This window comes from Lontra canadensis, unplaced genomic scaffold (genome assembly GCF_010015895.1).
Source record: "Lontra canadensis isolate GAN:19392208 unplaced genomic scaffold, GSC_riverotter_1.0 scaffold1, whole genome shotgun sequence".
NCBI lineage: Eukaryota > Metazoa > Chordata > Mammalia > Carnivora > Mustelidae > Lontra > Lontra canadensis.
In genome coordinates, this window is record NW_022630995.1 from 68,761,046 (window position 1) to 68,785,346 (window position 24,301).

At 35.9% G+C, this 24,301-nt stretch overlaps 1 protein-coding gene across 6 annotated transcripts in view; it reads left to right on the plus strand.

The window, feature by feature from the left end:
* The window catches only part of INPP4B (inositol polyphosphate-4-phosphatase type II B), an 807,880-nt gene that overhangs the window by 689,435 nt on the left and 94,144 nt on the right, over nucleotides 1-24,301 (plus strand). For all 6 annotated transcript variants that reach the window (XM_032857097.1, XM_032857105.1, XM_032857119.1 and 3 more), the window contains one exon: nucleotides 9,973-10,132. In XM_032857097.1, coding sequence (XP_032712988.1) covers nucleotides 9,973-10,132 — 160 coding nt within the window. The remainder of the gene's footprint in view (nucleotides 1-9,972; nucleotides 10,133-24,301) is intronic.

Below are 24,301 nucleotides of genomic sequence, written 5' to 3' on the forward strand. Positions count from 1 at the left end.
ATAAAGTTATAGCAATATTTATGTCAGACATCCTGTGAGTAAAGTCATATATAACCTGAAAAAAAATTGTGGGTTCTCTGTAACTCAGTATTCCCAAAGAATGCATTTTTCAATGAGATTTACATAAACCACTTTCTGGCATGTTCTTTACTAACATCTCACGTTCAACTTTGTACTACAACTTTCTCTAATGATGTCCAGAACAAATATAATGCTTAAGCTTCCCAAGGGTATTGATAGAACTATTTATATTGCCAGAATTAGTAACTGTAAGCATACATAGTTGCAAAATATGATATTAAAGTCAAAACGTATTTAGCCAGCCAGATACCTCCACAGGCAGTCTGAAGTGATCTGTATTCTCAACTGCACTTGCCATCTTCTATTTTCATCTTAGACCTTATCTCTAGGGAAAATAGCTCAGGCTGTGTATAATGCAGAGATACCTATGCAAATTAATAATTCAAAGAGATCTTGTTTAGTCCTCTGACTGGCTAGAATTATTTTATGTGAAGCCGTTGACCTGATCATAATAGTAAGGGAATAAATCTCATTCTTTAGAGGTAATTAATTCTTATAGACAACAAAATATTAACTTATAATTTAACTTTTCTAAAGCAACACCTTATAGTTTAGTTACCTAAATGAATAAAATTTCCAATAAATTATAGCCATTTATTTCCAAATTTTATGTTATAGAGAGAGATGCATGTATTTATATGTGTATATATATATATATGCATTCAACTCTAAAATATTTTGTGTAATAAAGCATTATTCTTGCCTCTTGTGATGATACAACCTCATGAATACTGAATTATAATCATTTATTTATGTATCTGTTTCTTCCATGTGTTCATGATCTTCAATAAAGTAAGCTCCTAAGGGGCAAAGTCTGTATCATGACCACTGCTGTTTCCCCACAGTTAGCAGGCTATCTGCACCAAAAAGGTACTCATGTTTTATTTGTAGAATAAATTAATGGCTCTGAAATTTGCCCTCAAATTATTCTTGTTTACATTCTTATTTTGAAACATGGACTATTCAACTTTAACATGTCTCTGGACTGTCCTGTGCCTTTTCCTTTACTAGAATTCATGAATTCTTCTGGGGATTTTGTTTTCCTCTTCTAGTCAAAAGCACCCAGCTATATCCCTCTCTCCTTAGTACATATTTCCTAGTGTCATAATCAACCTGAGAGGTAACTATTCAAGTCCTTTTCCAATACCTCCAAACATAGAAAGCAGTAAAATTCAAGATAGATACAGAACATCAGATATGACCAAATAACATGATAAAGAACATAGAACATGATGAGTTAAGGCCTTCAGAAGCTTCCAGAAACCCAGTGGTGGCAATTTTAATTTTACTTGATTTTTCAATTGCTGATTACAAAGGTCCTAGTTACACACATGTTACCCAGCAAGTATGATTGGAAATGACTATTTTCCCCTTTCCCAGCTTTTTTCTTTTTCATCCCTAACAGGGTTGCCTGGTTTTGTTAAACTTATAATGAGGGTGGGATATTGGAAGCATCCATTCACCCCATCTGAAAGGGCAGGTAAAGACAGGGAGTATTAAGCTAGTTGTTCCCTATGTAGCAACTGAAATATGTTCTATCATCTGTTTCCTTGATGGATGGGAAATATTCCTGAACTACTCCAGTCCATTTCACTCAGAAGAAATGTGCTTTGAATACTTATCCAATATTAAAGTCCACAAAAGGTGATTAAGCAAAGTTCATGACTGTCCATTAAAATGCACAAATGTTCTATTAAAGAAAAGAAACCCCAAATGAGATCTTTATGTGCATGCATATTCATGAAATCCTGACAATTTCTCGATTTTCCCACATGAAGTTAATACATTCACCTTCAGTTCCCTGTTTTGTAGTACCTAATACAGTGTTTTATACACACTAGTTCGATGTATTTTTCAGAGTTAATGTAGGAATAAATGAATAAATGGATTTGCTGAATCAGCAGTTCATCTTCCAACTCAAACTAGTGTTTTTAACAGAGATATTTTATTTCTATCAATGTAGTGGTGACTTTCCTGTGGTATTATATTGAATACCATCATCTTCCTTGGATACATTATTGAATCTTACAATGCCTGATTCAACATCAGATATTTTCATTTACCTGTGTATAATGGATATGCAAACTTGAATGAATATACACACATTCTTTAGAAATTTATGATTACATTCAAATCAAGTGCTCTTAAACATTAGAACATTCTAATGTGAATAGTGAGACATTATTTTCTATATAGAAATTTTTGAATCTCCATAATTTAATGAATAGTTAAAAGAAATGCTGAGGCAGGGCACCTGGGTAGCTCAGTCAGTTAATCATTCGACTCTTGATTTTGGCTCAGGTCATGATCTCAGGATTGTGAGATCGATCCTTACATTGGGCTCCCCATTGGGCATGGAGTCTCCTTAAGATTCTCTTTCTCCATCTACCCCTCCCCACTCCACTCATGCTCACTCCCTTGCTCTCTCTCTCAAATTAAGTAATTAAAAAGAAGTGCTGACGTGTGTATATAGGCAGACTATTGACTTGATATATTAAGGTACATTCTGTTAAAAAAATTAATCCTGGAAATTGATTGTATGCAACACACTAACTGATAACATCATATAATTCAGCCAGTTGTGCAACTATCTAATGGTGTGCAGATAACATCCAATTACTAATTTAAAATTAAAAGCTTTAATCAGTGGATTTTTTGTTAATAAATGCTTTATGTAATGTTTTCACTGAATTAAAAGCATTAGCATTATGTGGCATTTATTAGATCGAACACGGTCATTCAGAGTACAAGCTTGGTCCTAACTTTAAGTTTCATGTGATAATACTGCAGTTTTAATTTTTACTTGTAAGTCACAGCTTGTTAAGTCAATCAGCAGATGTTAATTAAGCATCAGTAGTGTGCAATAGTGCTATAGGTACTTGGGGGAAAACAAATAAGGTATAAAGTATGGATCCTCCAAAAGCCATATTATCTAATTCAAGTGAAACACCAGAAATCATAAAATAAGCAGAGATATTGAAAGATACAGAATCTTTCCCAGATGGAGGTAGTTGTGTAGTACACATTAAACATGTCAAAAATATTTAGGGAGAAGTTACATAAAGGTTGGAGAGGATGAAAAAAATCATCCCTTCCTTGCTTCTTTTATTCATTCATTCACTCATTTATCCATTCTTTTATCTATTTCCTAATGAGTGCCAGGGCCTGAGAATAAAAGGATTAATTAATAATAGTCATTTCCCTCATTGAACCCACTGTTAAGCAGAGAGGATAGAGTGAACCATTCTTGGACATGATGAAACTTGAAAGGGGGAGAATTTGGACTGATGGAAGATGAAAGAAGGCATTCTAAGCATAAAAAGCAGTATGTGTCAAGATAGAAATATTAGTTCCTCCAAGGTTTCCTTCATATCTTTGATGTTTAGCACTGAGCAAGCTTGTAGCAGATGCCCAGAAAGTATATGTTGAGCTAATTAATATTATGTTTCTAAGACAGCAAGGAGACTGACTTGGGCAAGTTTTCATTTTGAAGATTGATGAGAAATAGGGAGAATTATGTAGGTTGACACAACTGCAGCGGTGCCTCCGGGCTGAGAGAAGAATGGATAGTTGCTGCAGTAGAAGGTCTGCTTCTGAAGAGAGGAGTGATGGTGATGGATAAGGTGAATGTGCCCTCATGTGTAGACCTGATCGTGTGATAGCTGATTGTATGGGTCTGGCCAAAAGCCAAACCAGGAGAATATGGAGAAGTCCGTTAAAGAAACAGTAGCTGACTAGCTGAATCCACTTGTAGAACTAGGGACTGAATTTCAGGGTGAGACCAGCAGAGTGGTTATGAGGAAACAAAGGCCAAGGATTTTTTTACATGAGTAATTAGGTGAAGTTAAGCAGGAGGATCAATAGGAAGGGAAGGTTGGGGAATTTCCCTTAATTCTGGTGGATGTCACATGTTTGGCTATTGTCAGTGCACACAAAATGCATGTGTGCAGGGGTGTGTGTGTGTGTGTGTGTATGTGTGTGTATACTACCTACCATGGGCCGTACGTGTGCTGGTTTGTGCCAGAGTATTTTAAGTGCAATTCCTTTCACCCCACAGTCTGGCAAAGTAAAGATTTAGAGAGAAAAGCCAGCAAGCTATTGAAAGAATGAAGGTTTGCAGTACTGAGGAAGGAGGCCAGTCGAGTACAACTTACTCTCAGTCAAATCAAGGATAAACTAAAGCTTCTCTTTGAAGATGTGATTGCCTATATTAATTTGCCTGCCTATTCCAATCAAAGTCCTCAAAAATTGGTAATGGCAGGTGGGAAATTGTGCATAGAGATATAGATACAACAAAGCTACTTTGGACTCCCATTTCAGCTCTCAGTCAATCTTCACATTCTTGCTGATCAAAAATTGGTCCCAAAAAAATTGATTAGTTAAGCAATGCTAAACTTTTTTTTAATTTTATTTTTTAGGTTAAGTGCTGATCCAAAGGAGTCAGGATTTTTTTCCAATGGGACCAATCGCATAGATGTGTGGCATGCAGAATAAGCACCATGTCCCCTGCCCTCACAGCTCACTTTGCCAGTTCCCCCTGACTACTCATTGACAAGTCCATTAAATTTGTGGATCTGTGGCCACAGGCTTTACCCACACCTTAGCTTAGGTCCTAACCCAGAAATAAATAAGGACGAAAATCAACATCTGATTCGAAATGGAATAAATATTGCTATTAGTTCCCTGTCGCCCTTTGCCTCCAAGAAGATGGATTGTCTAAAGGCTCCATTAAGGTCAAGGACACCAGCTAGGCTCCGCTTAATAAAGGGTAGAGTGTAACCAACCAATTTGCCATTACTTACTTCAGCAGGAGACATAGCAGGATCATGGCTGCTATTTCTGGGGAGCAGGGGAAAGGCCCAGCCATCTGTTTTTCTAATAGGTTGTTGTTTTAGTTTGCTTTTGGTTTTGGTTTATTTTCTTTTGTTTTGAAAACTCCCCAGTGGCTGAGGAGCTGAGCAGGATCTAGGGTAGTACCCATGACCCGAAAAGGGGAAGGATGGAAGCACCATGTACTATAGTCACATTCTTATGCTTCCATTTGTCTTTGCCCTACTGACCAGTCTTTTCTCTTTGTGGGAATAGTCTGTGATCTTAGTAGGGGAAAAATGGATTAGGCGGCACACATACTAGTAATCTAAGCAAAAAGAAGCTTCCACAAGGACTGTTCTCATGAGTGAAAATTATCAGAATTGGAATGCATTTTTGACAATCATTTTCCTTTGTGTGAATGCTTTCACAGAAGTATTATGCAAAATGGTTTGTTTAGGGGAGAAATCAGATATTCAAGGTTTCCTTTCAAGAATATTGCCTACCCATTTTATCATCCTAATTTCAAAATAATGATTTTGCTAAGAATAATTAATAATTATCTCCTAGAAATTTAATTATCTTCCCTCCCTATAGCCTCTTCCTTGTTTTGTATCCCAGTCACATGAGTAGATTTTGGGTTTTGATGCTGACACTGTCCTCTCTTTATGTTAGTCACTTATGTCCTTTGACCCAAGCTCATTGACCTTTTAGCTAAGTGATTGTTCCATCCTTGATTGTATGACCCTCTTGATTTCAAACTTAAGAGCACAATGTGACCAGACTGTCCTTTTCAGAGTGATCTCTTAGTGATTTGCCATTGGACTCATTTTCAAGTCTCAGATAACTGACACATACTCTTGCTCATGTGAGGTGACACACACCTCTTCCTGATTCTTCCTGTGGCTCCTTCTCCTGACCTTCCTCTGTCTAGCCTGTCCCCAGAGTTTAGTAATCTCACAAAAAAGAATTCCTACTGTGTGCCACTATTCTGTGGGAAATCCTAGAGGAATAATCAAGTCTCCAAAACCAAGTAGAATTTCTAATTTAGTTATACCCATTTTAATGTGGAATTTATTCAACATCTCTTAATCTAAGGTCTCCTCACCTCTATAGACTGAGTCCATAATGTTGATCTTCTGTGGTGGTTTTGAAGGTAGATTAGCTAATTTCATATACTAGGTGAAAATAAATAGCAGCTCTCAATCTGCCTCTGGGTTGGAGTCCTCTTTCTTCTCCTCTCTCCTTTGTTCCATTTCTCTTTCTCTGCCTTTCCTCCAGACCCTGTTCAGTGTCATGAATACACAGCCCTCAAACAACTCCTAGACTGGTATGAGAGACAACAATGCAAATCAATGACTTTATAATCTACTTTGTAGATGCCCTAAAGGAAAAAGAAGCAGTGACCAACAAAACGCAGCTTGTCTCCCCACCAGCCGGGCAGGATTTCCTCTCCAAAACATAAAGACCAGCTTGAGTCTGCTTGGGGTCTCCTACTGAGTGTGTCTTCAATAAAAAAAAATTTGATTATGTATGAATTATTTATCAGTCTTGCATAAAATACTGCTCTGTTTCTTACCCCCAGCAAACATCTTCCCTGCTTATGTGTCCCCTATGTATTTAATGACTTAAATGTTCTTCTGCTCTTTGCCACCTAACCTCTTACCATATGGTTGTTGGTCTCATCCAATGAACATACTTCACTCTGCATCTAATGTCAATAAAGGTCTCTCTACTGACTGCAAAGATGACTATTTCTGTGAGTATAATCCTATAGCCCAAATTATCTATAAAGGAGGAACAAAAAAGGGTTAGAATGCAAAATTATCCTTTTATATATTCTCATATTCTCGCCCTTGGAAATGTAATTAAAAGAAGTTGGTTAACCCCTTATATTACTTTATATAAGAAATGTAGCATGCGATATGACTTGATTTTTGCTCAAAATATAAGGTTTTTCCCAACATGGGCAACAAGAGGAGAGTTGAGAGTTTATCCAATGTGCAAAGCTAATCTGGAAAATTAAATAATCCTCTGCCCTTCCCCCCCTTAATAACAGTGTTTATTCCCAGTGTTAACTGGGAGAGTTACGCCATTTTTTCCATTCAACAGCTTTAAAGATGTAGTTGCTGGTGGAAATTAAGCCATATTCAGAATAGGGACCAGTAAGTTTGTTATTGTGGTCTGAAATGTAAGCTCCTCACCAAATCCTAGGATGAATGATGTCAGGACCTCAGTTTGCTTACCATTCCCCACGTTTCATCGCAGAAGAAGTGAGCTTCCTTAGGTCTCCTGGACCATAGCTGAGGAGCACCTGCACCTAATTTCTCAGACAACAGGCAGGGCATAAAGCAATTTATGGTTGTGACTGGTGTCTTAGTTTCCCTTAGAGGGGAAGTACTTGTAATCTTTTGGTGGAAGAAATCTGCCTTTAGAGGAAAGATTTTTATGATTATTTATGATTATTAGCATACTTCACACCCTGGATTTATAAGGTGATGAAAAGCAAGTTTGATTCATTTAGGAAAGCCAGCAAAAATAGGATATGATTTTGCCAATTATAATAGTTTTCCAGGCAATTTCATGGAAACTATGTTGTATGGCTCCCACTGCAGCATGGTGAGGTCAGCAGGGCATTCTAAACTGTAGATGAACCAACTGTAGCTCCCCAGAAATGAGGCAGTTTTCCCAAGGTAGCATGTCATGTAGGTGGACCTCGAACTTCTCTTTTTAAACTTTGAATGTTCTACTTTTCCCCCTCAACTATAGTATACATATCTGTACACTTCCATATCTGTTTGTTACATTATTCAACTAATATTATATTATTCAACTAATTTAGTCCTTATAAGACAATCCTCCAATAATCTAAACTCAATTATAGTTCTTTCTTCCTAGATTTGTTTTACCCAAAATTAGTTTCTATGTTTATAAACTAGTAAAATTAACTTGGATAAAAATATGCATTTGGGTAAAAATGTATAAACTACTAAGGAGTATTATATATATATATATATATATATACTAATCAATTATTAAATACTAATTGATTTATAATTTATATAATAAATATATATAATTTATATATAAATATATATTATATGTAATATAGTATATATAAGTAAATATGTATAAATATAAGTAAGTTATATTTATAATTTATAAATATAAAAATTACCAATAGAAATAAAATATTATTATCAATCATAAATACTAATTGATTATTCTCTTTGCATTAAGTGCTACCCCAAATAGCTCTGAAATAGCTCTATTACAGAGAAAGATGAAAGAAAAGCACCATAAATCCCTTTGGTTCTTATGCAATATGTAAGATACACCTAATATATATATTAGGGTCTTTCAGAGAAACAGAACCAATAAGATACATATTATTTATTATAAGGAATTGTCTCACATAATTTTGGAGGCCAAGAAATCCCATGATCTGCCATCTGCAAGATTTGTCATCTGTAGGCTGGAGATGGTATAGCTGGTGCGATATATTTACCTTATATTTTGAGCAAAAATCAAGTCATATCGCATGGTATCGCACCAGCTATACCATCTCCAACCTGATGGAGATGGTGCAGCTGGTATAGCTGCAAAGCTGGTGATATAATTCAGTCTGAGTCTAAGGGCCTTAGAACCAGAGGAGTCTGTGATATATATTCCAGTCCAAGTCTGAAAGCCTAAGAACCCAGGAGTACTGAGGGCAGAAGATCAATGTCCTGATTCAGTCAATCAGGCAAGAAGGATCACATCTTGACTGCCTCCACACCTTTGCTCTCTCTCAGGTCTTCAGTGGATTGAATGAAGCCCACCCAACCTGGGGAGGACAAACTGCTTTATGAGTCCACTAATTCAAATGTCAATTTCATCCAGAAACACTCTTATGAACACACACATAAGTAATGTTTAGCCAAATTATCTGGACATCTTGCGATGCAATCAAGTCGACATACAAAATTAGCCATCACCCTTGGAGAGTCAGTGACTCCATCTAAATGATATGGAGAGAAGAGCACAAAGGGAAGCTAGGGATGAGAGGCTACCATAATGATAACTACATTTAAATTTTTTATTAAGAAATAACAACTTTTATGAATCAAAGAATTTAGTGTTGTGAATTGCCCTAAACAAAAATGAATGCTAATCAGAATTGTCAAGTTGGGTGACAAAGAGGCCCCCTAGTGGTAGGGGCTGCTTCCTAAGAAATAAATCGGCCAAGTGACGTTAATGGCCATAGCACATAATATTGAGTAGAAGTTCTCAGATTTAGAGTGGTCAGAAGCACCCGAAGAGTTTGTCAAAATTCAGTTTAGAGTGCCTTCTTCGTAATGGTTCTGACTGACTTAGTAGGCGCCGACGATCTGTGTTTTAATTCTCTGGATCATTCTGTTAAAGGTGATGTAAAGACCACACTTCAAGAACTTCTGTTACCTAGAGCAGTCAAATCCATAGAGGCAAAAAGTATAATGATGCCAGTGGCAGGGGAGAGAAGAGTGGGGAGTTCATTTTGAAAGGGCAAAAGTTTCATTTTGGGAAAATGAAAAATTCTAGAGATGGTTGTGGTGATGATTGTATAATAATGTGAATGTACTTAATGCCCCTGAACTGTACACTTCAAAACGGTTAAATGGTAAACAATGTTCTGTGTGTTATCACAATAAAAAGGAAAAACAAGAAGACTGAATGCAAATTATAACTATTCTTTAAAAAGTGTGTCTTTTCTTTCCTACTAAGTTTCGGTAAGAGAAACAGATACATCCAGTTTAAAATCTCGTAGTTTGTGTTCAATTATGGATTAATATTATACAGTATTTCATCGTTGCTTTACGACTTAGAAAAAATAATGATCCAAGTAAAAAATGTATAGGACTGAAATGTTGCTTTATTGAGATCAAACAGATTTCTTCTTATATATTCATAGTCTGTCCAAGTGAATGGGAGTATTAGAATTAATCACTGAGTCTGCTTTCTTAGGATTCTTCCTCTACCTGCTTCTCTAAAATGGATCCATCAGATTTTGCCTTATCTTGTTTTTGCAATAAAAATGGGTAGTGATACTTACGCTCTTTTCAGGATAGGGTGTGGGCCAACGTGGGGAAGAGCCTGAACTGCATTATTGCCATGGTTGATAGACTGATTGAAAGAGATGGCGCCAATGAAGGTGGTGGTGGCGGCAGCAAAGATGGAGAAAAGGACCCCTCTCTAGTGGACCCCATCATAACTCATCCAAGGGGTAAGGAGTCATGTTTTCCCAACCACTGACTGAGTAAACAAAATGAGAAAGTCATGATAAAATGAGATAGAAAAAGAGGAGTCAATAGTGCCTTTGATGAAAGTGCTGATAGCATGCTTTTCTACTGCTCTGGCTTGGATGATAGGAGGCTATTTATCAAATTGCATCTCAGTTGTGTTTTCAGAACTGCTTGCAATGCTCATTTTTTTTTCTGTTGCTACATAAAAACCTTCTTGAAAGAAGAACAGTGTTTTCTTTTAAAGACTCTGACCAAGTTTAATCTACTTTGACACAGTCCTCCAAATTTTTTTAGGAAGCAAAACAAGCATCTGCTCTTAAAGCTCCTAGAAACTTCTACGGATATCAGGACGCAGTCTACACAATGGTTCCTGAAAAGAATGCAGTATGATAAAATGCTTTTTACCTTATTCTGGGGAGTATTTTTCGTGAATTATCTCAAAGACATTAAGAAGATTTGGTTCCATATAAGAAGAATATGTTTGGGTGTATTAGTAAGTCTCGGTTTTCATGGAGACATGTATACACACAACATAGTTACATACACATGTGGGTGTCTATATGTGTGTATAGGTAGACACAGATATATAGATACTTTCAAAAGTATGGCTTATTACAAGCTTGACCAGAAAATATGATAATCAAATTTTAACTATGGTTGTGTCCCTATAAATGGCTTTTTCACCTTTGTTGTTGTTGTTGTTGTTGTTAATTTGATTAATTTTGATGACAAAAACCCAGACAAATATCTGCATTTCTTTACAGTGGTAAGAACTGCTGTTAAAGTAGTCCCAGCCCTTTTGGTAACTTAAGTGTTTGGAGAGAATACCCAGTGTTGCCCTACTGTCTTCTTCTGAAATCTGCATTTCCTGTTACTTTAAGAAAATGAGTCAGAAGGAAATATGGACACTTATAAAATTAAATTTATGTTTTCCCAATTTGTTTTCCTGATTTTTCATTACTCACATTTTCACCAGGAGTTTAATTATGTGAAACATCAATCTTTCCTTACTTGATTAACAGTAGAACTATTTCTAAATCGTGTTTATAAATTAAAATTTTCTTACTATAGGTGGTCCTCATCTTCTATAGTACATTCACATGGAAAAGTTTATACCAATATTCATTATGTTTATACCTACTTAGTTTAACTATATATGGGGATTTTCTTTTTTAATAATATCAGTTTTATTAGTTAATGGATCTAATGTCAGTCATATTCTATGTCAGCCCCATAACTTTTACATGAATCAAAGTGAAAGCTTGTCATAACTGATGTCATAAAGAAGTAGTATACTTCAATTTTCTTTAATTGAACATTTATTGACTATCAGCCATAAGCCAGACAATATGCTGAGCTCTGGAAAATGAGGTAAGGAAGCTGAAATCATGTTAGGGGCTTGTTATGTCCATTGATGGGTTTTCAAGGCATAATACTCTTTTAGCAGAAATAAGATGAGAGGTACTGAATTTTGCCATATTTGTTTTGATGTTCCCCAAAAGTTCTCATTGACAAGAGTTCTAGAATATTTGAAATTATATATTTTACCTATATCTTGTATTTTATCAGAAGGTTGTTTCTGTGGGATCAAAATTACATTTTAAAGAGTAAAAATATTTGGTAGGTAATATTTGGTAAGATTAGATGAATCACTTTCATTTGAATGTGAGGCATTGTCTGAATATAGTCTAAAACCAGACAGAAGCTGCTGTCAATGTAGAATTCACAGCTAGATGGGATTTGTGGATGGTTAAAGTCAAATTTTAGCATAGTGCCCTCTAAGTGATTTTATTTTCAATTTATGATCCATATTTATTTCATGCATACTTTTTTATGTTATCAACATTTTCAGGAGATAAAACACTTGAAAAGTATAAAATGAAATACACACTTTAGTCTAATAATGATTTAATATCATATTGTCAAATAATTTCAAAGTTAAAGCTTTTGTTAACATTTTACATGTTAGACAATTGTGTATAGAGTTCATGTTTTAGAGAGGACATCGGTACATAAAAGAAGATGCATAACATTTACAAATAGATGTTTTACAGATGAATCTGTGCTCAAGGATACTACGAATAGATTATGGATGCTACTGCATAGTTGGAGTGGGATTGATTAGCTTAATCAATCATTTAACAATAATTTACTTTCATTATGTAATAATAATATACTAACAAAACACTTATGGTTGTTTTAGACTTCTTCTTAAAGTTAGGAAAAAAGCATTTTCAGTTTCTATCCTGCTTTTTTGTCACATAAAGCAATGCAGTAGAGAAATTAACAGTGGGTTTTTTTGGGTTGATATAAAGCAAATGAATAATGAAAAGTCATGTTTTTACCTACACTATCTCCCAAACTATTTCAGATGAAGATATTTGAGATACACATTTGCTAATTATATTGTGCCCCAATTTACCTGTAGTTTTAAATTTTATTAGAAAAATAAGAATTTAGAAAATTTGCAAGGGTAAACAAATAGGACTATGTATGAGTTTTATCTTTTTATTTCAATCAGAGAGAAACATTTTTAACATACCTGATGTTTACCCGTACACACAAACACACACACACACACACACACACACACACACACACAGAGTAACAAAACTGGAGTACACACTGTAAATATAGATGTACTTCTTGATATCCTGCATATCATTATATAATGGATATTTCCTGAGAAGCATTTTCTGGAAATGAGATTACAGTGACTGTAAACGAATTCATCGAAAGAGAAACCACTATTTTAGAAATGTAATTATTATAATTTCACTGAGTTAACATGTAACACATCTTTGAATGTTGGAGTCTTCTACTATATCCTTGATATTTTCCCCAGTCAGATCACGAGAAGTGGAATTATTTTATAAGGAAGAGTTATCCCTTCTCTCCCACACATGCATTTTTACAATTATCAATTCATATCAGTGTAGATTCATGAATATGTATGTTATTTTTTAGTTTATAATCTAATAATATTATAATAATATATATTTGAGGCTCAAACTGTTCTGGAGTTAGCCATTAGGAGCTCTTTCAGGTTGGTTTCAGTGGCCTTCTAACAGGTTGCCCACCCATAGGCTAGTTACTCCCTTGTTTTCTTTCTTACTTACTCCCTTACTTTTTTTACTCATTCCCCTTCTCTCTGGCACCATGAGGTAGTCTAGGTTCAGCTGTTACTTCTCCTGCCCCAGCCCTAGGTTAAGCCATTTTTCAAGGAACTCTGATTTCTTCTATTAGAGAATAACACATAGAAACCAACCAATGGGTAGGAACATTTTGATGGTTCTTTTTAGCAATAGGTACTCTCACCAGCAGTATCTACAAGCACACTTTTAACCAGAGTCTTCCCAGCCTTAAATATTTTCCCTATTTTCATGCCACTTGGGTAAGAAACATTATATTGTAATCTGTAATTTATTGTAATTTAATTTGTATTTTTTTAATAATTTATCTAGTTATTAGTGAAGTTTGACATTATAAAACTTAATACTATATTTCAAAATATTATTTTTATAATAAAATGTGTTTCTTCAGTAGCTCCAGTTTTATCCCCAGTTCATATCTGGGATGGAAAAACCATTTCTTCTTTTCTTTTTACGATTAATAAATGAATTGATTCAGTGAATAACTGAGTCATCCAGAATTTATACGAATGTATGATGTAATAAATACTGCTATGCATTTGTTACCATATCACTTATTAGTGATTCTTTCATGTTGTATCAGTTTTATTTTGTTTCTTGCTATATTAAGTTCTGCAATTCTTTTTTCTAGAGAGGGAGAGCAAGAGTGTAAGTGGAGGAGTAGGGGCAGAAGGAGAGAGAGAGAAAGTCTTAAGCAGACTCTGTGCCCAGCAGGAGTCCTCCATGGAGCTCAATCTCACAACACTGACTGAGATTATGACCTGAGCCAAAATCAGGAGTCGGGCATTTAACTCACTAAGACGTCCAGGCACCCCATGTTCTGCAAATATTTTTAGTCAATTTATGGAATTTTTATTCTCTTCATGTGGTTTTGACTATTTATTATGTTTTATGTTGGGATATATTTTGAAATCTTATAGGGTAAGTCAACCCTATGACAGTCAGTTTTTCTTTCTTCATTATCATCTTTTATTTTTACATTTTAGCTGTAATTCCTGTTTGTTTTGCTGGCATATATGTATATCATGGTTAAACAGATGGTCTTCTGAATTGTTGCTTCCTTTTTCCATTTTTTAATGTTTATAACCTGCAGATATTTTTTAAGGTGCACATTTTTCTTTTGCAGTATGTTTATTTAATAATGTTTTGAATCTGTAGTTTTGAGAGTTTTTCATTTGTTTTAGATCTAGGATTTTACAAAATATCTTCATAAATCTCTTTTCAGGACTAATATAAATAGAGCTGATGGAAATAAAACATTCTCTGCTGTTCTGAACACAAATAGTGGAATACCTTTTCAAACTTACATGGCTTATATATATATTTATATGTTTTCTTAATGAACAAGTTTTTTTCTTTTACTTCCCTATACTCAAACATAATTAAAACCATCTACTATATGCATGGGACCACTTGCCTTCAATTTCATAATAAACTGAAAACTCAAAGATAAAAATCACTGAATATTAGAATCTTAGATTTTAATGTGCCCTTAAACATTACATAATTAAACCTCCTAAATTGTGTTAAGAAGCTTACCTATAGTATCTGCCAGTTTTCACCTAGCTGTGGTACACATCTCCACTGATAGAAAACCATTTTTTTATTTTCTAGAATGGCATACTCCAGATGTTGATCTAAATATGTTTCCTTTAATTTTACCCACTGGCCCAGATCTAATTCTGTGCAACAAACAGAACAAATCTACTTTCCTTTTTCCACATTATAGTCTAACAAATCAGAAAACAACCATTATGTCCTTTTTGCCATTTTCTGGTCATTTTTCAAAGGAATAGCATCAAACCCAGAGTAACAGAGGAGGACCACTTTCCTACTTTTAGAATCTATTTTTCTATCAATGATATCTAAGTTCACACTAGCTGTTTTGATAGCCAAGTTTTTTACTACTAACTTCATTGATACCCATAAATCTTGCTCAATTTGACTTATCCTTCAGGCTTTCAAGATTCAAATAATATTTAAGTGCCACTGTGTGCTAGACATTGTGAAAAAGTAGGGACACAAGGAGATTAACACATGGTCTATCTCAATTCTACTGATGTGATTGATGGATAAACCCAAGACTGCAGTATACAACACTTCTTAGTACACTCAGATAAATACCTATTTCTTTCATCCATCATATCTACTATCCAGCTCAGGTTTATTTTATTCACATTTTACAAACATTTTCTGTTCATTCACACAAGTAATACATAAAAAATGATGGGAAAACAGAAATAAATACAGATCCTTGAGGCACATCACTAAAAAAAAAAAAAAAAAACTGTATGCACTGAAATACTCTTGTTAATCACAACTGTTTGGAGATATGTGTTGAAGCAGTGATCCATTCACTCATTCATGATATTGCATGCCTGAATTTCTCTGTCTTTCACAAGGTTACCATGAAATGCCCCGTCTCTGAATACTTCTTTCTAATCTGCTCAGCTACCAGTCCTGTCAAAAAGGAGATGAAATTCCTCTGATGTAACTTTTCTCAGTGAGCCCATGCTGGTTTCATGCCATCACTGCTTCCTCATACAAAGGAGATAACGCAGATCATAGCATTTGTTTACTTACCACTGGTTAGAGCTTCATGCTCATTGATACTTATGTTCTTTCCTGCTTCGTAATTTTCTTTTAGCTTACAAGGTACATTTCATATCTTCTAGTGGGACCCGAGAATTCACATACACCTTTTACTTTATCTCTGGTTGCCTCCTGTTAACATAATTGTTTGGTAACTACCAAGAATTTGTCAATAATTTATCACAAATTGTCAGTGGCTTCCTATGCCGAAAATGTGTCATCTGAAAAAAGTGCCCCATCTTCCAAATAGGAACAAATGGAAGGGTTTAGCAAATCACTTTTTTGAATCCAATCTCTTTCTTATGTTTTATTTTAGGTTGGCCAGAGTAGTTATCTGCCTAATAAATTTGAAGTAATTAAGGATTAATTAATGAACACAGTTACACATAAAATGGTTCATGGCTTTAAGTTTATGGAAGACACACACTAAATTTGTGTTAGTTAGAAGACAGAGAAGAAGATCCTTTAGTTCATTCAGTATTTGTTGATCATCTACCCTGTGCCAGGCATTGTACCCAGGAATACATGTAGTCATCACCCTGCCCTTGCTGGCTTGTGGGTGAGCAAGTTGTATTTTAAAGAAGATATTCAGAGGTTTTCCAAAGACAGAGTATACAAGATAAAGGACTTAGAAGAGAGAGTATGCATTTGAGAGTCATTAGCAGATAGATAGAGGAGACTGAATAAACAAGAACAGGAAGAATAAGACAAAATTAGCAAAATCCATAGAACAGAGCCTTGGCTTGTAGACATTGCCTCCAGCTAAGGAGTAGGAAGAACTAAGGGGTACAAATCAAATGCAACTTGGATATCAAACAAAGGTGTCAAGAGAGAAAATAATCACATTGCTTAGTCAAACCTTACTGCATTCACATTTTTGTGACAAGCACTTGCCAAGCCTTGCCATTCTTGCCTCCCCCTTTACAACAAGCTTGTTGAGGAGGTTCTATTTTTATCCCCATTTTATAGATGAAGAAGTTAAGCAATACTTCTAAGACTACAGAACTGGTAGGTATCTGAGCAGGATTCAAATGCAAAGTGATTCCTGATTTAATTTGTCAAGAATCTGAGTCCTTAGAGTAACTGTTGGTGAGATATGCTTAGATCTTAAGAGCAGTTTTGCATGTGGATTTTCTTGCCTTTGTGTTTAGATATTAGTCGCATCTACTACTTCACTTGTTTGCTAAGTTTTCTGCTGATTTTCCAGAGCCCTAAATGCCCAGACCCCCACCTGCCTCTTCATACAGCTTTGTCCCAGTGCAAGTGGACAGGGTCCTGCACACAGCAGGGCCCTCTGCTCTGGGTTTAATGCTTTGTAATCACCATCTTGCATTTTTAAAAGTTGTATCTTTGTGTTTTAAATAAATTCCAATAGGGCAATGGAGGCTGTGCCTGGAGCTTTAAGATTCGATTCACCTATGGTTCTGCCTCGCAGGTTCTCCAGTCCCTGCCCAGCTTCCCCATCCCAGCCCCAGCCCAATGACCTCTTTCTGTCCCATTTCTCACCTACCAAAGGGCCTGGGTGCAGGGGTGAAATACTCAGAGTCAGTCTGGGTACCTTTGAGTCTCTGCATACATGTGTCACTGAGCCTAAGGGAGCATGACATGAAAGAGTAAATAGAATTTCACCATGACAGGTTGAGAGAGATACCACTGAGGAAGAAAGGAAAAAGGTTGTTTACTCCTTGAGAATGGAAGTCTCTCACATTTTAACTTTTCATTGAATTCTGCAAATTATGTAGTCATGCTTTTTATAAGGGTTTCCAGTACAAAGGCCCTCAAGCAGCATAGAGGCTAACATGAATGAATCAAGTGAATTGGGTAGACACTGGGACAATATATTTCCCTCCAAAAAGAAGGGCCACCACTCCCGTTCTAGCCAATCCTTCCTACAAAGGAAACTGAAACTAAAATCTCTGTATCTTCTGATTTTTCAAGTAAATGTGAATTTTTATACGAAACATCCAAATTCTTAAAAGGTCAATAATTGATATTTTAAAATTGTCAAAATATGAGGAAGACCAAATAAAATATCTTTGAGGACCAGATAAGGCTGGCCCATGGGCCACTAGTTTGCAGCCTCTGAATCTCCGATTTATTTTATTATAAATGCTGTTTTAAATATTATCTCCTCTACTAGACTTGGCTCTCTGAGAAATATGCCAAGTATTTGTGATTTGCTCTTAAATCTCCAGAACCTGACATAATTCTTGGCAAGTAATAGAAGCCAATGGTGTGAAATAAAAGCCTAGTTACCTTGATCTATAACTGCTACCTGACAAGAAATGCATAGGTAGGTATTTTTGATATTATTGAGTATTTTCAACATAGTGAATATTTATGCATACATACATGAAAATCATTATATTATCAAAACTTATACTCAACATTAGACAATTATTTCAGTGGTTTTATAACATGAAACATGTCTTTTATTTTGCAAAGTGCAAAGATCCAAGCACAAAACATCATTTTCATCAAAGGGCTTAAGTATTAATATTCCTGAATGTCATGAATTTCTACACATAAAAGTTTAGAATTACACTGGGAAAGAAACATCAATGAATCAGGCTTTGAAAAATTCCTAGATCAATAGTTTAAAAAAAAAAAAAAAAACCACAACCTTTAAAAGTATACTTACAAGCTAAAACAAAACAAAACATAAAAACAGTAAAAAATAATCAAAAGATACCACATATATTTTTATTATAAACCTAGAATTTCAATAATAATTATAGATTATGAAATTTTCAAATATCCAGTCAGAAAATTAATGCTTCTCTTAAAAATTGTGCAGTGAATTTGATGTAACAAAACAACACTTGGCTCAGAGTCAAGATTCTTGGCAAGTCCTCAATTTACTTATTTGGTTATATAACTTCCGACAGATTACTTACATTCTCTGGACCTTAATTTATTGGTAAACTAAAGATCATCTAACAGTTCTGGGGCTTTCTTCCATTTCTACTGTTCTATGATAATAAAGGTACCTCATTATTTTGAGTGATTTTTTTTTCTTTCAGTAATTCAGCATATTTTAATTGAGTACCAACTATGTACCAGGTGCTATTTTAGACACTGAGGATACAAAAAATGAACAAAACAGGCAAAAACCTGCCCTCCTGAGGTTCATATTCTTGTCCCAGAGAAACATTAATACAAGAAATTAAGAGAATTTACACAATATATTAATGGTAGCAAATAATGTGGAAAAAATGGAGCAAAGTAAAAGGCTTTGGGATTATTGTTGGTGGACAGGAATTGAAATTTAAGGGGAGCGGTCAATGGCTTCATTGAGAAGTTGATACTAGAACGAAGACAAATAGGAAAAGATGTGAACCATGTGGATATCTGGGGAAAGGATATATTGAGCACAGAAAACAGCTAGTACAAAATCCTTGAAACAGTAGTGCCCCTGTCATCATCAGTACAACAGCAAAAATGCCAGTTTGGTTTGAATAGAGAAGGTGAAGAGAAGAGAGTAGAAGATGAATTTATACAGGCAGCTTGGAGAAAGGATCATGTAGGACCTTTGCATAGACTTTGACTTTGACTCTGAGAAAAATAAGAGCAATCGGGAGGTTTTGAACAGAGGAGTAACTTAATATGACATAAATTTTAATACCTATTCGATTATGTTGAGATTAGGCTATAGTTGGGAAGGCAGAACCAGGTATAGACTGGTTAGAAAGCTAAGTAATTGTCTAGGTGAGACATGATTATGGCTTGGACTACCAAGAAGAAAGTGGTAGTGGAGGTGATAAAAAGTGGTTGGGCTCTGTACTTATTTTGAAGGTAGTGCCAATGGACTTTTCTGATAGTTTGGGTGAGAGAATGAGAAAAAAAGAGGAGTTAAGGATAATTGAACAATTTCTGGCATGAGCAGCTGGAGGGATGGAATGGTAATTTATTGGTTGGTGAAGACTAGGTAGAACAGGGTTTGTGGTGACTAGGAGCTCATTTGGGATATGCCAAGTTTACATGGTGATTTCAGGTATGCAGTAAGATATAAGAATCTGGGACTCAAGAGAGAGGTTCAGGTTAAAGACACAAATTTTGATAAATAGTACTTTTATCATGATGAGCACTGAGTAATGTATAGAATTGTTAAACCACTATATTGTACACCTGCAACTAATATAACACTGTATGGTAACTATACTGGAATTAAAATTTTAAAAATTAATTAAAAAGTTGAAAATTGTCAACATATAAATAGTACTTAAAACTGTGAGACTGAATAATGTCAACAAAGAGTTGAGTGTTCAGAGCAAAGGGAATTAACATACAGATTACAACTGGGGATGTTCCCATGTCAACAGGTCAAAAACAATGGTGGAACCATCCACAGAGTTAGAGAAGGAATGGCCAGTAAGGTAGGAGGATGCCAGGAAAGTATGATATCCTGACATCTAGGGTGAGAAAGTATTCCAGGGGGAAGTGATCAGCATGCCTAATGCTGCTGAAAGTGGAATGAGGACTAAGTAACTTTGGATTTATCAGTGTAACAGTCACCGGTGATACTGACGAGAATTCCCTAGAGTGGATGAGGACTAAACCTAAGTGGAGTGGTTAAGAGGAAGAGAAAGAAAGGAACTAGAAACACTATCTATAGACAACTCTTTTGAGGAATTTCACCATGAAAAGAAGCAGAGAAATAGGGTGGAAGCTATAGAAATAGGGTGGAAATAGGGTCAAGTGGGGGCCATTTCTAAAGATGGGAAGAAAATGGCTTTTTGTGTGCTAATCGGAATGCTCTGGTAACAAAGAAATATTGATAATGTAGGAAGAAGGGGAAAGAATTGCTTGAGTGATACTTCCAAGTAGGTGAGAGGAGCTGGTCTTAGCTGGAGAACAACAGTTCATCTTCAGAAATAGGAGAGAAGGAAGAGCAAAAGCAACAGGGTTAGTAGGTGGGGAGTCATTGGGTGACATATAAATTAATTTATTATTGTAGTAATTTTTTAAGGTAATAGCTAACATTTTGGGGTTGCTTAACATGTGCCAGAAACTTTAAAAAATATTACCTGTATTATTTAATTCTTGGAACACTCATAAAAATAATTTGATGTATTTAATGGATGAAGAAGTAGAAAGTTGAAAACACTTGTGCACTATCAAGCCCAGTCCAGTGACAGAGCCTGGCTTCTGACCCTGGTGGTCTGAGTTGAGAGCCTGTTCTAACTACTATGCTGTCTTGCTTCTGTTCTTTCCAGGAAAAAAAATCACTAATCTTAACTCTGTACAGATAATTTTTTGCTGTCATCCTTTTAACAAAATGCTAAGTTTTATTAGACTCTAATTGGTGATATTATAACATAACTTTATGAAAATCAACCCTGTAGATATCTGTTAAAGTTTTATTATAGAATTGTACCTTAGGCAGAAATTAAGAATTACCGTGTATTCATAAATTACACTTGAAAAATTATTTAACTTTATCATAAATCTGGTGATTCTCATACCCACAGTGAAAGTGAGATAGGGAAAAAAAGAAGTGACTCACATTTCCCATGTGGGAACATTGGGGCATATGATTATTGAATGGAATGGCCTGAGAAATAGTATTGCTTACATTGTGTTTGGTCCCTTGCCTGCTTTCTCGGTGCTTGTAAGTTAAATCTATTTACATGAGTCTTTGTTGCATTTCTAGAATTTCTTTTTCTAGAAGTATTTTTAAAGTATTTTTAAAAAATACTTTTTTTAAAATACTTTTTTTTAAGTATTTTTAAAAAATAATACAGTATATACCATGGGTCTTGAAGTTTACCGGAAAACTGCTATGTTCACCTTGTTCACTTCAGGATAGAAGTGCATTGCTTCTTCCCTTTTCTGGATTTCTGTGCTCTACTCAGGCTTCAGTGGACTCAATATCCACTCCTTCTGTCTTCTCAATCTTAGATAAGGCACAAAACACAAAATTTAAATGACAGGAGCTCTCTGATGCAGATGTATTGGTAATTTCAGATCATCAGGCTCTATGACCTATGCAGCTTATTCTTAAATGCTCAGCATATTTGTAGGCCAGAGTCCTGAGATTACAGGTTTTTTTAAGGCCAAAAGGCAAAATATGCCCAAGGGATACAAGTGTGTGACTCCTCCAGGTTCATCATAACCCCCAATTCAAAACTTCTGTGCTACAACAAATACAGAGCTTGTTTGATTAATGGATTTAGTTCCTGGAAGCTGTCTTAGCAGAATTTACTTAAGGCTTTCCACTTTGTGCTACAAAATGAGAAGTTTAACCAGGATATCGGTTGATGCATTTCCTTTGCCATTTTTCTAAGAGCAAGACTGGAAAGTTTTATGACACTGTGTTCTTCGGCTGGCAGGATTTAAACAAACAAGATTCCCTTGACACAAGAAAAGGTTGCCACTGTTCTCATAGCAGCTTGTTTTGAATTGAGCAGTATACGCATTTCTAATACATCTGGAAGGTGCCAAGATCAGTCACTTACCTTGGACCATAGTTCAGTGGACACTATAATGATTGTATTTTAAGATTCGTGTCTAGTCTTTGTGTGAATACCCCTGGGGCCTTAAACTGCTCTGAAGGCACAGACTGCTCTCTGTGCAACCTTTCTCCAGGGTCACCATAAACCCTGCTTCCGTTTGCCCTACCAATACCCATTATTTCTAGCTTTGACCTTACGTCTTAGCTTTTGGCTCTCGCTCACACATAGTCTGTACCTTCTTATTTCCCTCCCTACCCCTGCTTACCTCTTTCCCTATCCCTGCTATGATAACTACCCAGTAAGTTTTTTTATTGTTTTTTTTTTTTTTCCCCCTCATGGCTTCAGGCTCAACATGATTTCCATGTATTCTTGCCTTATCCAAGTCCTTAAGTCATGTCAGCCCCTCTCCTCCTCCCTTCCAGTCCCCATACAACAACCTTTGGTCAGTTTATAACATCTGTTTATGGGACTTGATATCATCAAATGATGCACCCCTCCCAGACTTATCCTACAAAGCTTTGCTCTTTGGGTGTTTAACTACCTGCTGGCCATGCAGCTTCCTTGAACTCCATCTGCACAGGACTCCCTTCAAATGTTCAGCCAACAATATAGCTGTGAATGAATATGATCTTCTCACCAGAGATGAACTCTGTTGCCTCTAAACTCTTATTCCTTCTAAACATGTTTTGTCAGGTCCCCAGACTTTTATAGCAGTTATCAGACTCCCTTATATGGTAAGTATTACTTTACACCTCTTACTTTCCCTTCTATATTTTAAGCCCCTTAAGAGTAGCAGTCAGGAGTTAGAAATATAAGTGTCACCCATAGGACTCACTTCCAAAAAGTTGTCTCTGGCTAACGAATGACTATGTGTCTCATGATGGCAATGAAGAAAGGAGGGAAAGTGATAAAAGGAAAATAGGTTAGCATTTATTAAAGTAATATAAATACAGATTGATTTTTTTATTCCTGGACCGGAGCCAAGAGATGGATGATAAAGATGGCCAAAGGGTTAGGAAGGCTCAGAGGGCATTCTGAGTAGCTGGGGAAGACATTTCAAGGCAGCCAGGCCTCAGTGGGTGTTTTTAATTCCCTGATTATTCATCTAGCACATCATTAGCCTATATGCTGGAGTATGTCCAGGTATTTGGAGGCAGTGGGCAGGTGTCCATGATCTATGACCAAATATGGCCACATGTCTTACACAAAGGAGTTTAGCTGTGAAGTATGTGGAGAGGAAGCCTGATCATTGACCAGTCCCTCCAAGTTATGCTGTTCAGATTGTAGAATTGTGCCTGAAGGACTGGACCTTCACTCAGAGGGCACGTGGGTAGTGGTATGTGGACTGATATAGGACATAGGTCCATCAAAACAAAAAGGACTCTGAGCAGGGATAGCAAAATCTGCCACTGCCAGCCCCGAACTGCAAACCCATTGGCCCTTCTGTGGGACCTGAGGTTTGAGCACAGTATCAAAGCTCTCTTGGTTATGTATTTGGTCTCTGTTCTCACAACCTTGGGGATTTTATCACCCTCCTTAGAGGCCGTTCTAATTGTTTAGCTTCACAGTGAGCATCTTCTTCACTGAGGTGATTCCTAAAAGCTGGGTTCATTTCTTCTCTATCTCTTTGCATAAAGTTTAATGGGCATGCAGTCTTTTAGCTTTTCTTTTCTTCTGTGTCTGAAAACTTGTGATAACAAAAATAACAATGGCTGTAAGTTTGTGTGGAGTTAATTATTTTAAATGAGCAAAGAAGACCAAATACCTGAGAAGAAAATGGCTCAGAAATTGGAAAGAAAGCATTCTGCTCTGCGGCAGTTGGTTGGTATTTGGCTCTTTTATTTTCCTCCTGGGTAACATAAGAGCCATTGAGCTCAGGGGACATGAACATCCTGTACAGGAAATAGATGGCGTATGGAGGGGGTGAGGGGGGCACCTGGCAGTCGTTCTT